The sequence below is a fragment of the Coregonus clupeaformis genome, chromosome 38, assembly GCF_020615455.1.
Source record: "Coregonus clupeaformis isolate EN_2021a chromosome 38, ASM2061545v1, whole genome shotgun sequence".
NCBI classification, from domain to species: domain Eukaryota; kingdom Metazoa; phylum Chordata; class Actinopteri; order Salmoniformes; family Salmonidae; genus Coregonus; species Coregonus clupeaformis.
The window spans coordinates 762,486-777,297 of NC_059229.1; the positions used below are offsets into that span (position 1 = coordinate 762,486).

The window sequence follows — 14,812 nt, forward strand, 5'->3', positions numbered from 1 at the left end:
CTTCACCGACCAAAAAATGATCCACCCCAGTCTACCGTACTTTGTTCGGTCTACATTTTAGGAATGTTTACTGACAACTGCTGTATCCATCAGGCCTGTCGTGAGTTTTTTATCCGACAGGTACTTTACTCACAAAAATGGTTTGATGGAAACATGGTTAGTGAGAAAGAGAGAGAATGAAAAAAATTCAAGACCGGTAGAGAGAACGACAGACATCAAAGGAGAGAACAGGAGCGAGTTGAGGCAAAGAGACAGGCAAAAACAGAGACAGAGTGGAAAGAAAGATGGAGGTACTAGAAATCTGGAGACAGAGAGACCGGCCCAGCCATTGAGAAAGAGAGAGAACAGCAAAACAGACAAAGAAAGAGAGAAAGAGCACGTTGGAAGAGCACAAAATATGTTAAGCCTACAGGGATCCTCCAGAGGTTGCCCTGTGTAGAGTAAAGTTGTCCCTAGACACTGATCTTGGGTCAGTTTTCCCCCACTTATGGTTAAGGTTCGAATTGGGGGAATGGAAGTTGATCCTACAGCTGTACCTAGGGGAAACTTCACCTCGGCGCAGGATGCCCACTCACCCCTGCAGGAGACTCCAATCCGGTGCTGTCGTCTGTATACTTGGTCCCTAGTAGGACTTTGGCCCTGTCCGGGGACAGCAGATCTCCACCCTAAAAGGAGCAGAACCCAGGACGCAGTTACCAAAACCGCCTGCTAGGGGACGCCCTTGAGCATATCCTAATTCCATGTCTCTAATATAGAATAAGAAATCACATGAACTCTATTTACATATGCGCCAGCTGGCAGCAAAATAGCTGCCTACTAACCCTTAGGTGGCTGGCTGCCCCCCTAGCTGGCTACTTTTTTCATGAGCTACAGCAGATTTTCAGGAGCACACTGTATTCATGACATTTCTATCTGCAACATTCCATAAGTTTGCTTACTTTAAGCTGGAATCCTTAATGGTGAAACGGTCTTTTGCGATATTACAACAACAAAGAAGTTACTGCAAACAATGAAAACTGTTTTCTTCCCTCTGACATCATTGTATGTGCGATAGAACAGCAGAATATATACTGCACATTTGTTTTACCGCGTCTCGCAACGCTCCTCACCGCTTTGTCAACAAAACAACAACAATACCAACGGCGGTGGGACTGTTTCCCCTACTGCGGATTCCATCTTTAACGTGCCCCAGAATCAAACTCTGAAATGCCTTTATCGATACTTTCATAGCTGGTGCCTACATATTTGATGAGATGAGCAATGTTCTAGGTAGAATCCATATTTTGTGGCAATGTTTGACTCGCTTGAATTAACGACAAGTCCTCCTCAGTACAAATCATTTCTGCAGGCCTTAGGACACTGTGCACGCAGAATCGATCTGGCCTTACTCAATATCTGACCCTCAAACTAAGAAACCACACACACAGTTACAAAGTGTCTGGTGCAGTACACAGTACTACAATACATACAGTTCAGAGAATATCCAGGAATGGCCATCTAAAATGCCTGGCATATGGATGCCACACATAATTGACTATTTAAAGGGATAGCTACAAATGTACCTAATCTAAAATGCCTGGCATACGGATGGCAAAAATAATTTACTATTTATAGGGATAGTTCATCCAAGCAACAAATGTACCTCATCTAAAATGCCTGGCATATATATGGATGCCACAAATCATTCCTATTTAAAGGGATAGTTCATCCTTCAAAATGCCTGGGGCTTCATTTATCAATCATGTGTAGCCACAAATCTGGGTGTACACCATGCGTGAGATCATTTCCACGCAAAGTGTGAGATTTATCAATATGAACGTTTGCTTGAGTGTGTACATTTATGCACAGCCATGACCATGTGTACGCACAGTGCCAAGTGGTAGAATAAAGGAACTGCTCAAGCGTAGAATTGGAAAAATACACTGAGTGTACAAAACATTAAAACGCATGCCATTCTGGTGCACATCAAAGTGCTATCCACCCTCGTGTTTATGGCAACGTGCACTTTTCAGCGGGAGCTTGCTGATCGGTATCTCAAATCCCTCGATGAGCCAATGTTTTGGATGCAATCATCAGCTAAACGAACCGTAACATACCATTTCCATACACCATCGCACAACAGGTTGAAGTCAAGAGGGGTTTCTTTGCCATCAATGGGTTCCCAAATATGAATGAACGGAGCAATAGAGAGCACACACAGACATAAAAGCACAATCCCAAAATATGTGAACAGAAAAGGCTTCCACTCTTAATGTGCAGGTGATAGGTTATGTGATGCACAAAAAACGCTGCTGAATGTTGCGGCCAGGTGGAACGCACGACTCGTTCATTCTGCAGAACAGCAACGTTGGCCTATACACCTACAGCAGGGAGCTGTTGAGGATGGATGGCTTATTAGTGAGTGTTGCCTACTCATTTGAAGTATATTTTCCATTGCTAAAGCCACTTGAATTGTCTAAATGGTCCTCTCTTTGTATCTATGTTTTCATTTTTACTGGTCAAACCACAACTGAGCGAAGCAAATAAAACAATGGTGTTGTATATTACCCACTGGCATTAAAGGGATGATTTTCCCCATATATGGTTAATTAGGGGTGTTTCAAAATGCAAATAGCCAAGGTCGTGCACAAGCATTGAGGCTGAGAACAATTGGTATTTATCAACGGTTATCTCCAACCGGTGTGCATATGACGCTCGTAGGATTGTTTGATAAATCACAATTTTTCTATGCGTACGAACATTCTAAATTCCGTTCTTAATTAGTATTTTAGAATAGTTTTTACGCAATATTGATAAATGATGCCCCTGGCATATATATGGATGTCACAAATCACTACTGTTTAAAGGGATAGTTCATCCAAGCTACAAATGTTCCTCATCTTATGGATAGCTAAATAGACAGTAAACCTGGAGATCTAAATAGATAATGGGATCTGGATAGTCAGCAACCTACCCATGTTTGCATAGCTTTAGAGCATTGTTGGGTTAAAAAAAGCAATGGGAGCGGTAAAACTCATGTTAGCATTAGCATGCTAATCCAAATGATATTAAACAGCTAGTCCAGCAGAGTAACAAAAAAAACATTGGTGTGTGTGTGGCGTGGGCTTGTTGTGGCCTTATGCTCCACTGGTAGCAAAGAGGAGTGTGTGTGTGTGTGTGCGTGTGCGTGTGTGTGTACTTACGATGCAGGCCAGGTCCCTGGGCTGGCTCTTCTGACTGTGCAGACTCCCAATCTCAGTCTGGGAGCTCGAATGGGACATTCCCTCAAAGAAGGGCCTGGGTGACAACCACATTAAAAAAAAACATTTTTTAAACTTTCACATACATACTTGAGCGATAATAACTGAGATGAGCTGGGTAGCAGTGACAAACTTGTGTACCCATCTAGGTGATGTTTTCATATTAGTAATTCAGCTGCAATTATCTCTCATGTTTCTCCCCTGCAGCAACTTTCTTTTCTCTCTCTTTGATTTGATGTACAGCAACAATGCACAAATAAACTCCCCTTAACACTGAGGAAAATATGTGGAGTCTTCACTTTGACTAGAGTGTGAACATTATATGGGGCCCTGTTTAAGTTTAGCTGTACTCACAACATTTTGTGAGGCCATATTTAAGTGAACCCTACTTGAGTTTGGGTTTAGCTGTATTTGGGACATTTTGTGGGGCCTTACTTTAGTTAAGGTGTACAGTACTGATAACATTATGCAGAACCTTACTTGAGTTTGGGTTTGGGCGTGCTGAGAACACTTTCGTTGTCCTCCATTTCAGGGCCGCTGTCACTCTGGTTGTAGACCTCCAGACTGTCATAGAGCAGGTCCAGATCCTCCTCCACCTCCTGGGTCTGGTCCACTGGGTCCGAGTCCAGAACCTAGCAACAACAAATGGACAGTGAAATAATCAGTCAATCAGCCAATCTCTCCATCCATCCATTCATCCATCCATCCATCAACCAATCAAATCACTTCCAAAGAGCAAGTAATAGCACACTGGCAAGGAATAACTCCTCTGGCTGATGTGGTTGAAAGTTCAGAGTAGCATTGGTAACTCAGAAAATAATTGTATACATACACTCATTGGCCAGTTTATTAAACACACCACCCCATTTACGAAAATGGTTTGCTCCTGGTGGCCATGGTGGCCATGACTTGCTATATAAAGCAGGCAGACAGGCATCCAGTTACTGTTCCATTGAATGTTAGAATGGGCAAAACGAGTGACCTAAGCGACTTTGAGCGTGGTATGATTGTCGGTGCCAGGCGTGCGGGTTCCAGTATCTCAGAAACGGCCAGCCTCCTGGAAGGAGCGGCTCCAGTGGGCACGCGATCACCAACACTGGACAATTGAGGAGTGGAAAAACATCGCCTGGTCCGATTAATCCCAGTTGTCAGGATTTAGTGTAAGCAGCATTAAAAATATTGAAACATCAATTAAAAGCTCACTGCTAGGGCCTCCCGAGTGGCGCAGCGGTCAAAGGCACTGCATCGCAGTGCTTGAGGCGTCACTACAGACCCGGGTTCGATCCCAGGCTGTGTCGCAGCCGGCCCCGACCGGGAGACCAATGAGGCGGCACACACTTGGCCCAGCGTTGTCCGGGTTAGGGGAGGGTTTGGCCGGCTGGGATGTCCTTGTCCCATCGCGCTCTAGTGACTCCATGTGGCGGGCCGGGCGCATGCATGCTGACTTCGGTCACCAGTTGTACAGTGTTTTCTCCGACACATTGGTGCCATTGGTGCGGCTGGCTTCCGGGTTAAGCAAGCAGTGCGGCTTGGCAGGTTTGTGTTTCGGCGGACGCATGGCTCTCAACCTTCGCCTCTACCGAGTCCGTACGGGAGTTGCAGCGATGGGACAAGACTGTAACTACCAATTGGATATCACGAAATTTGGGAGAAAAAGGGGTAAAAAGTACACCGAAATAAAAACACAAAAAATTAAATATAATAATACACCTAAAACTCACTGCTAAGCGATAAAAAATCTGTGTTCTGCTGTATATCTTGAATTTTGTTTTTGTTGCAGGAAGAATAATTCATTTCCCCTTATATTCTCACTAGTTGAATATCTCTGTTTAAATTTGATTCAAGTGACACTCATAGTTTGTGATTGGCTTTTACAAACGAACCCAACGTCTGGATTGATGCGGTAATAAACTAGTGCTGCCAACCAAGGGTTCAAGGCTTCCCACACCCCTGCTACTCTCATCAGTTCCAAGTGAAGTGACACTCAATGAGTCATTTATGAGTATGTAATTATGATTCAATATATTGGCAGATGCTGAAGCACAACTTTGGGTTAGGGAAGACGAACAATGTGAAACACTGGCTCTCGTGGACAATACTTTTTCAACCGTTTTCAAAAATGTATTTCTTCCGACGACAGGATGCATGACAAAGCTGTGACCGGGGTCAACCAATTGGTCCATAGAATGTCCTGTCAGTAAAATACATGTGTTGATCCAATCCTGCACATACAGTGGGGAAAAAAAGTATTTAGTCAGCCACCAATTGTGCACGTTCTCCCACTTAAAAAGATGAGAGAGGCCTGTCATTTTCATCATAGGTACACGTCAACTATGACAGACAAATTGAGAAAAGAAAATCCAGAAAATCACATTGTAGGATTTTTAATGAATTTATTTGCAAATTATGGTGGAAAATAAGTATTTGGTCACCTACAAACAAGCAAGATTTCTGGCTCTCACAGACCAGTAACTTCTTCTTTAAGAGGCTCCTCTGTCCTCCACTCGTTACCTGTATTAATGGCATCTGTTTGAACATGTTATCAGTATAAAAGACACCTGTCCACAACCTCAAACAGTCACACTCCAAACTCCACTATGGCCAAGACCAAAGAGCTGACAAAGGACACCAGAAACAAAATTGTAGACCTGCACCAGGCTGGGAAGACTGAATCTGCAATAGGTAAGCAGCTTGGTTTGAAGAAATCAACTGTGGGAGCAATTATTAGGAAATGGAAGACATACAAGACCACTGATAATCTCCCTCGAACTGGGGCTCCACGCAAGATCTCACCCCGTAGGGTCAAAATGATCACAAGAACGGTTAGCAAAAATCCCAGAACCACACGGGGGGACCTAGTGAATGACCTGCAGAGAGCTGGGACCAAAGTAACAAAGCCTACCATCAGTAACACACTACGCCGCCAGGGACTCAAATCCTGCAGTGCAAGACGTGTCCGCCTGCTTAAGCCAGTACATGTCCAGGCCTGTCTGAAGTTTGCTAGAGTGCATTTGGATGATCCAGAAGAGGATTGGGAGAATGTCATATGGTCAGATGAAACCAAAATAGACCTTTTTGGTAAAAACTCAACTCGTCGTGTTTGGAGGACAAAGAATGCTGAGTTGCATCCAAAGAACACCATACCTACTGTGAAGTATGGGGGTGGAAACATCATGCTTTGGGGCTGTTTTTCTGCAAAGGGACCAGGACGACTGATCCGTGTAAAGGAACGAATGAATGGGGCCATGTATCGTGAGATTTTGAGTGAAAACCTCCTTCCATCAGCAAGGGCATTGAAGATGAAACGTGGCTGGGTCTTTCAGCATGACAATGATCCCAAACACACCGCCCGGGCAATGAAGGAGTGGCTTCGTAAGAAGCATTTCAAGGTCCTGGAGTGGCCTAGCCAGTCTCCTGATCTCAACCCCATAGAAAATCTTTGGAGGGAGTTGAAAGTCTGTGTTGCCCAGCGACAGCCCCAAAACATCACTGCTCTAGAGGAGATCTGCATGGAGGAATGGGCCAAAATACCAGCAACAGTGTGTGAAAACCTTGTGAAGACTTACAGAAAACGTTTGACCTGTGTCATTGCCAACAAAGGGTATATAACAAAGTATTGAGAAACTTTTGATATTGACCAAATACTTATTTTCCACCATAATTTGCAAATAAATTCATTAAAAATCCTACAATGTGATTTTCTGGATTTTTTTTTCTCATTTTGTCTGTCATAGTTGACGTGTACCTATGATGAAAATAACAGGCCTCTCTCATCTTTTTAAGTGGGAGAACTTGCACAATTGGTGGCTGACTAAATACTTTTTTTCCCCACTGTAACCAACCATTAATAAACCTAGCCAGCCCTGTACACGTTGAACCATGAGGTGTGTCCCAAATGGAACCCTATTCCCTACATAGTGAGAGATGGGCACTGGTCAAAAGTAGTGCACTATATAGGGAATAAGGTGCAATTTGGGACATACCAATGGTACCACAGTTGCCTTTCCTATTTAGGTCACTTCCTGCTTGAAGGAGAGGTAATATCGTTAAGGAGTTAGGTGATAAAGGAGAGCGGCGCTCTCAGGACGAGACTGGTAGACAGCTAGCAAGGTTAGGTTAAAGAGACAACAGTGGGCCTAGCTAACACGCTTAAATCAATTAAACTGATCTGTAAACAGAAAGGGTGAAAGACAATACGCTCCATATATCTGGGACTTCATTAACAGATAGCATGGTATAAAATGTATGCACTCACTAACTGTAAGTCGCTCTGGATAAGAGCGTCTGCTAAATGACTAAAATGTAAAATGTAAATGTATAATGGTATACTTTTTGCAAAAAGGGGCTACCTAGAACCATAAAGGGTTCTTTGGCTGTCCCGGCACTGTAGTAGGGGAACCCTTTTTGGTTGGTAGAACCTTTTCACAATATGGTTCTTTGAGGGTTCTTCATTGAAAACAAGAAAGGGTTATCCTACAGGGATGGTGTTCTCGGGGTGATGAGAGGTGTTGGGTTTGCGCCAGACATAGCGTTTTCGTTGATGGCCAAAAAGCTCAATTTTAGTCTCATCTGACCAGAGTATCTTCTTCCATATGTTTGGGGAGTCTACCACATGCCTTTTGGCGAACACCAAACGTGTTTGATTATTTTTTTCTTTAAGCAATGGCTTTTTTCTGGCCACTCTTCCGTAAAGCCCAGCTCTGTGGAGTGTAAGGCTTAAAGTGGTCCTATGGACAGATACTCCAATCTCTGCTGTGGAGCTTTGCAGCTCCTTCAGGGTTATCTTTGGTCTCTTTGTTGCCTCTCTGATTAATGCCCTCCTTGCCTGGTCCGTGAGTTTTGGTGGGCGGCCCTCTCTTGGCAGGTTTGTTGTGGTGCCATATTCTTTCAATTTTTTATTAATGGACTTAATGGTGCTCTGTGGGATGTTCAAAGTTTCAGATATTTTTATATAACCCAACCCTGATCTGTAATTCTCCACAACTTTGTCCCTGACCAGTTTGGAGAGCTCCTTGGTCTTCATGGTGCCGCTTGCTTGGTGGTGCCCCTTGCTTAGTGGTGACTCTGGGGCCTTTCAGAACAGGTGTATATTTACTGAGATCATGTGACAGAACATGTGACACTTAGATTGCACACAGGTGGACTTTATTTAACTAATTATGTGACTTCTGAAGGTAATTGGTTGCACCAGATCATATTTAGGGGCTTCATAACAAAAGGGGTGAATACATATGCACGCACCACTTTTCCGTTATTTATTTTAAGTTATTTTTTTCATTTCACTTCACCAATTTGGACTATTTTGTGTATGTCCATTACATGAAATCTAAATAAAAATCAATTTAAATTACAGGTTGTAATGCAACAAAGCAGGAAAAACAGCAAGGGAGATGAATACTTTGCAAGGCATTGTATAAAACAGAACAGTTGAAGCGTGCAATACTAACCTCATCTGTCACTTTGAATCTCTTCAACAGGGCCACAAACTTCTGTTTGAAGTTGGGTTGCTGTAAAAGGAGGGTGAGAGAGAGGGAGGAAGAGAGGGAGGGAGAGAGGAAGAGAGAGTTTGGTGTCAACAAAAGTACACCAAGAACTTGTCAGAATGATAATTTCTATTAGGATCCCCATTACCTGACGCCATGCCGTAAGCTAATCTTTCAGAGACGTCAGTGTAACCAACAAAGCTGTCTTCAAACTCATGTGATGACAGCTCTATAATATTGAGAGCTCAATAAATCACAGTGAAGTTAACACAATAGACTTCTGAGTCTAGTCTTCACAGCCAAATTGTATTACGCTCCGGAGTGAAGTTTCCCCTAGGTAAAGATCTAGGATAAGCTTCCCCTCCTCCCCTCCTCCAATCCTAACAATATTAATTCATTGGGAAAATGCTAAACTGACCCAAAATCAATGTCTAGGGGCAATTTCACCCTACTCCCATTAATATGCTTATCTGAAGAGTGCCAGCATCTGAAGAGCACTATAAAAATCTGAAGCTGCACCATTAAAAGTCAGTTAATGTTCACACGGCTTAGTGGCTTCGACCTCGGTGACCTTATGTGACCGTGACGTGCTGCATGATTCGCTGATTCACCAATGGCACATTAGGTCATTGGAGAGAGCCAGACGTATCATTATTAACAATGCCAAGGATTACTGATTGAAGCAAATACCCGGGCCTAGGGAAGAATATTTGATAAAGTGTGCGTTTATTTGTGATTGATGTTTGTGAGTGTATGTCTGAGTGTGTTACCAGCTCCCATGTGTGGGTCTCAGTTTGTGCGGATTGGTGCCTGCTTAATTTGTATCCTTAGTTGGTGTTTTAGTCTGCGCCTTCTACATACACAGTGTTATGGTCTAAAAGAGGATGTTGAACTCATTCCAGGACATTTCTCCTGTCACTACTGCTTAGCTAAGGATTTAGGATTTAGAAGACTGTAGACGTCTTCTGTGCCATCCCAGAAAATAACAAGACTGAGGAGCAGACCTAACATAGACATACCTTAAAGAGATTACAGTCGACTCTTGATGACTGCCCCCATTTGCACTGGCTTGGAATTTTCGAGACGGCACACACTACACCTGAGCATGCAGTTATCAGGAGCAAGGAATTGAATTGGGACCGAAAAACTGTATTGCATTCAAATGTAGTTTGTACTTACAGTGCCTTCAGAAAGTATTCACACCCCTTGACTTTTTCCACATTTTGTTGTGTTAAAAATTGGGATTAAAATGGATTTAATGTAATTTTCTTCTTTTTTAAGATCCATACTAAATATTTGGTAATATCAAAGATTCATTTTAAGATTAATGAAAAATAAAACACTAATACTGATTAGATACAGTTGAAGTCGGAAGTTTACATACACCTTAGCCAAATACATTTAAACTCAGTTTTTCACAATTCCTGACATTTAATCCTAGTAAAAAATCCCTGTCTTAGGTCAGTTAGGATCACCACTTTATTTTAAGAATGTGAAATGTCAGAATAATAGTAGAGAGAATGATTTATTTCAGTTTTTATTTATTTCGTCACATTCCCAGTGGGTCAGAAGTTTACATACACTCAATTAGTATTTGGTAGCGTTGCCTTTAAATTGTTTAACTTGGGTCAAATGTTTCAGGTATGTTGGGTGAATTTTGACCCATTCCTCCTGACAGAGCTGGTGTAACTGAGTCAGGTTTGTAGTCCTCCTTGCTCGCACACACTTTTTCAGTTCTGCCCACACATTTTCTATAGGATTGAGGTCAGGGCTTTGTGATGGCCACTCCAATACCTTGACTTTGTTGTCCTTAAGCCATTTTGCCACAACTTTGGAAGTATGCTTGGGGTCATTGTCCATTTGGAAGACCCATTGGCGACCAAGCTTTAACTTCCTGACTGATGTCTTGAGATGTTGCTTCAATATATCCACATAATTTTCCTTCCTCATGATGCCATCTATTTTGTGAAGTGCACCAGTCCCTCCTGCAGCAATGCACCCCCACAGCATGATGCTGCCACCCCCGTGCTTCACGGTTGGGATGGTGTTCTTCGGCTTGCAAGGCACCCCCCTTTTCCTCCAAACATAACGATGGTCATTATGGCTAAACAGTTCTATTTTTGTTTCATCAGACTAGAGGACATTTCTCCAAAAAGTATGATCTTTGTCCCCATGTGCAAACCGTAGTCTGGCTTTTTTATGGTGGTTTTGGAGAAGTGGCTTCTTCCTTGCTGAGCGGCCTTTCAGGTTATGTCGATATAGGACTCGTTTTACTGTGGATATAGATACTTTTGTACCGGTTTCCTCCAGCATCTTCACAAGGTCCTTTGCTGTTGTTCTGGGATTGATTTGCACTTTTTACACCAAAGTACGTTCATCATCATATGACGGCTGCGTGGTCGGTCCCATGTTGTTTATACTTGCGTACTATTGTTTGTACAGATGAACGTGGTACCTTCAGGCATTTGGAAATTGCTCCCAAGGATGAACCAGACTTGTGGAGGTCTACAATTGTTTTCCCCAAGGTCTTGGCTGATTTCTTTTGATTTTCCCATGATGTCAAGCAAAGAGGCACTGAGTTTGAAGGTAGGCCTTGAAATACATCCACAGGTACACCTCCAATTGACTCAAATGATGTCAATTAGCCTATCAGAAGCTTCTAAAGCCATGACAACATTCTTTGGAATTTTCCAAGCTGTTTAAAGGCACAGTCAACTTAGTGTATGTAAACTTCTGACCCACTGGAATTGTGATACAGTGAATTATAAGTGAAATAATCTGTCTGTAAACAATTGTTGGAAAAATTACTTGTGTCATGCACAAAGTAGATGTCCTAACCGACTTGCCAAAACTATAGTTTGTTAACAAGAAATTTGTGGAGTGGTTGAATAACGAGTTTTAATGACTCCAACCTAAGTGCATGTAAACTTCTGACTTCAACTGTAAGAATTCAACCCACTGAGTAAATACATGTTAGAATCACCTTTGGCAGCGATTACAGCTGTGAGTCTTTTGGGGTAAGTCTCTAAGAGCTTTGCACACCTGGATTGTACAACATTTTCCCATTATTCTTTTTTAAACACTTCAAGCTCGGTCAAGATGGTTATTGATCATTGCGAGACAGCCATTTTCAAGTCTTGCCATACATTTTCAAGCTGATTTAAGTCAAAACTGTAACTAGGACACTCAGGAACATTCTATGTCGTATTGGTAAGTAACTCCAGTGTATATTTAGGCCTTGAGATGTAGGTTATGTTCCTGCTGAAAGGTGAATTTGTCTCCCAGTGTCTGTTGGAAAACATACTGAACCAGGTTTTCCTCTAGGATTTTGGCTGTGCTTTATTCTGTTTATTTTTATCCCCCTCCCCCAAAAAAATCCCTCTGTCATTTAGGTTAGTACTGTAGAGGAACTACAATGTTGTTGATCCATCTTTAGTTCTCCTATCACAGCCATTAAACTCTGTAAGTGATTTAAAGTCACCATTGGCCTCATGGTGAAATCCCTGAGCGGTTTCTTTCCGCTCTGGCAACTGAGTTAGGAAGGACTGGGAGTATTGCTACACCATCCAAAGCGTAATTAATAACTTCACCATGCTCAAAGGGATATTCAACGTCTGCTTTAAAAAAAAAAAACGATCTACCAATAGGTGCCCTTCTTTGCGAGGTATGGGAAAATTTCCCTGATCTTTGTTGTTGAATCTATGCTTGAAATTCACTACTTGACTGAGGGACCTTACAGATAATTGTGTGGGGTACGGACATGGGGGTAATTATTCACAAATCATATTAACCAATATTATTGCACACAGAGTGAGTCCATGCAACTTATGTGACTCGTTGGCCTGAATGCCAAGCGTCACGTCTGGAGGAAACCTGGCACCATCCCTACGGTGAAGCATGGTGGTGGCAGCAACTTGCTGTGGGGATGTTTTTCAGCGGCAGGGACTGAAAGACTAGTCAGGATCGAGGGAAAGATGAACGGAGCAAAGTACAGAGAGTTCTTTGATGAAAACCTGCTCCAGAGCACTCAGGACCTCACACAGGGGCAAAGGTTCACCTTCCAACAGGACAACGACCCTAAGCACACAGCCAAGACAACGCAGGAGTGGCTTCGGGACAAGTCTCTGAATGTCCTTGAGTGGCCTAGCCAGAGCCCGGACTTGAACCCAATCGAACATCTCTGGGACCTGAAATAACTGTGCAGCAACGCTCCCCATCCAACCTGACAGAGCTTGAGAGGATCTGCAGAGAAGAATGGGAGAAACTCCCCAAATACAGGTGTGCCAAGCTTGTAGCGTCATACCCAAGAAGACTTGAGGCAGTAATCTATTGTGTGTAGATTGATGAGGAAAAAAAACAATTTAATCAATTTTAGAATAAGGCTGTAACGTAACAAAATGTGGAAAAAGTCAAGGGGTCTGAATACTTTCCGAACGCACTGTATGTGGTGTTCAATGCAGGCCTACATTGCATGAGACTTTTTAAAACATTTTTACATTATGAAGGGCTTGATATTCATAATTTTTTACATGGTTCTAACACCATGGGACTTTAAATTGCATTGTATTGTGTTGTATGATGCAAGAAACTACATTACAAAATACAATTAATTATTATTACCAAACAGAGAATTAGACAATGTAGGCTACCCCTCTGCCTATTGGCTTATTTGCATATAAATTCACCAAAAAAAGAAACGTCCCTTTTTCAGGACCCTGTCTTTCAAAGATAATTAGTAAAAATCCAAATAACTTCACAGATCTTCATTGTAAAGGGTTTAAACACCTTTTCCCATGCTTGTTCAATGAACCATAAACAATGAATGAACTTGCATCTGTGGAATGGTCGTTAAGACACTAACAGCTTACAGACGGTAGGCAATTAAGGTCACAGTTATGAAAACTTAGGACACTAAAGAGGCCTTTCTACTGACTCTGAAAAACACCAAAAGAAAGATGCCCTGCTCATCTGCGTGAATGTGCCTTAGGCATGCTGCAAGAAGGCATGAGGACTGCAGATGTGGCCAGGGCAATAAATTGCAATGTCCGTACAGTGAGACGCCTAAGACAGCGCTACATGGAGACAGGACGGACAGCTGATCATCACACCTGCGGGACAGGTACAGGATGGCAACAACAACTGCCGAGTTATACCAGGAACGCACAATCCTTCCATCAGTGCTCAGACTGTCCGCAATAGACTGAGAGAGGCTGGACTGAGGGCTTGTAGGCCTGTTGTAAGGCAGGTCCTCACCAGACATCACCGGCAACAACGTCGCCTATGGGCACAAACCCACCGTCGCTGGACCAGACAGGACTGGCAAAAAGTGCTCTTCACTGACGAGTCGCGGTTTTGTCTCACCATGGGTGATGGTCGGATTCACGTTTATCGTCGAAGGAATGAGCGTTACACTGAAGCACTGCAGTACTTAATGCAGCTTATTAAATTTCTGTTAGTCACATGTCTGTGGAACTTGTTCAGTTTATGTCTCAGTTGTTGAATCTTGTTATGTTCATACAAATATTTACACATGTTAAGTTTGCTGAAAATAAACGCAGTTGACAGTGAGAGGACGTTTCATTTTTGGCTGAGTTTACAAGCCTGTCTCAAAATACAACACCGCTCCTTTAATTAAGACATAAGCTTTTTATGTGACTGGCTTTCCAAAGACAGCTTGAAATGTGGCCTACACGTTTTGTGCTCTAGTAAGAATCAGTAACTCCCCAATGCTGATCTATGCTTATCTATAACTTGGCTAATAACTCACTAACTAACAAAGAATATCAAAAATGTGCACAAGCGCAGCTCTGATCAGAACTGATCTGAAAAGCGCATTCACTTGTGGGTGATTGAAAGACCGCTCATGGGCTACCCCTGCCAATAGACTTCTACTCCGTTGCGCTCTGGCTACAACAAAATCACAGACTCAATCTTGCAAAGTTAGACTTGTTTTGATTTGTTGCATTGAAAAGGGGCTGATATAATGTTGATTCGATCACAGAAAATACGTTAATATATATAGTGCAAACTCTCTTGCGTCTCTGTGCGGCGTGGTAGTCCTGGAGGAGGTGTGTGGCCGCGCAGGTGCGC

The 14,812-nt window shown here is 42.7% G+C and overlaps 1 protein-coding gene across 2 annotated transcripts in view; it reads right to left on the bottom strand.

Annotated features, from left to right (window-relative positions):
- The window catches only part of LOC121572371 (phosphofurin acidic cluster sorting protein 2), a 101,579-nt gene that overhangs the window by 23,332 nt on the left and 63,435 nt on the right, over positions 1–14,812 (bottom strand). For both annotated transcript variants that reach the window (XM_045211693.1, XM_045211692.1), the window contains exons 8-11: positions 8,687–8,746; positions 3,720–3,871; positions 3,183–3,276; positions 576–665 (exon numbers count right to left, since the gene is read on the bottom strand). In XM_045211693.1, the coding sequence (XP_045067628.1) occupies positions 576–665; positions 3,183–3,276; positions 3,720–3,871; positions 8,687–8,746 (396 nt within the window). The remainder of the gene's footprint in view (positions 1–575; positions 666–3,182; positions 3,277–3,719; positions 3,872–8,686; positions 8,747–14,812) is intronic.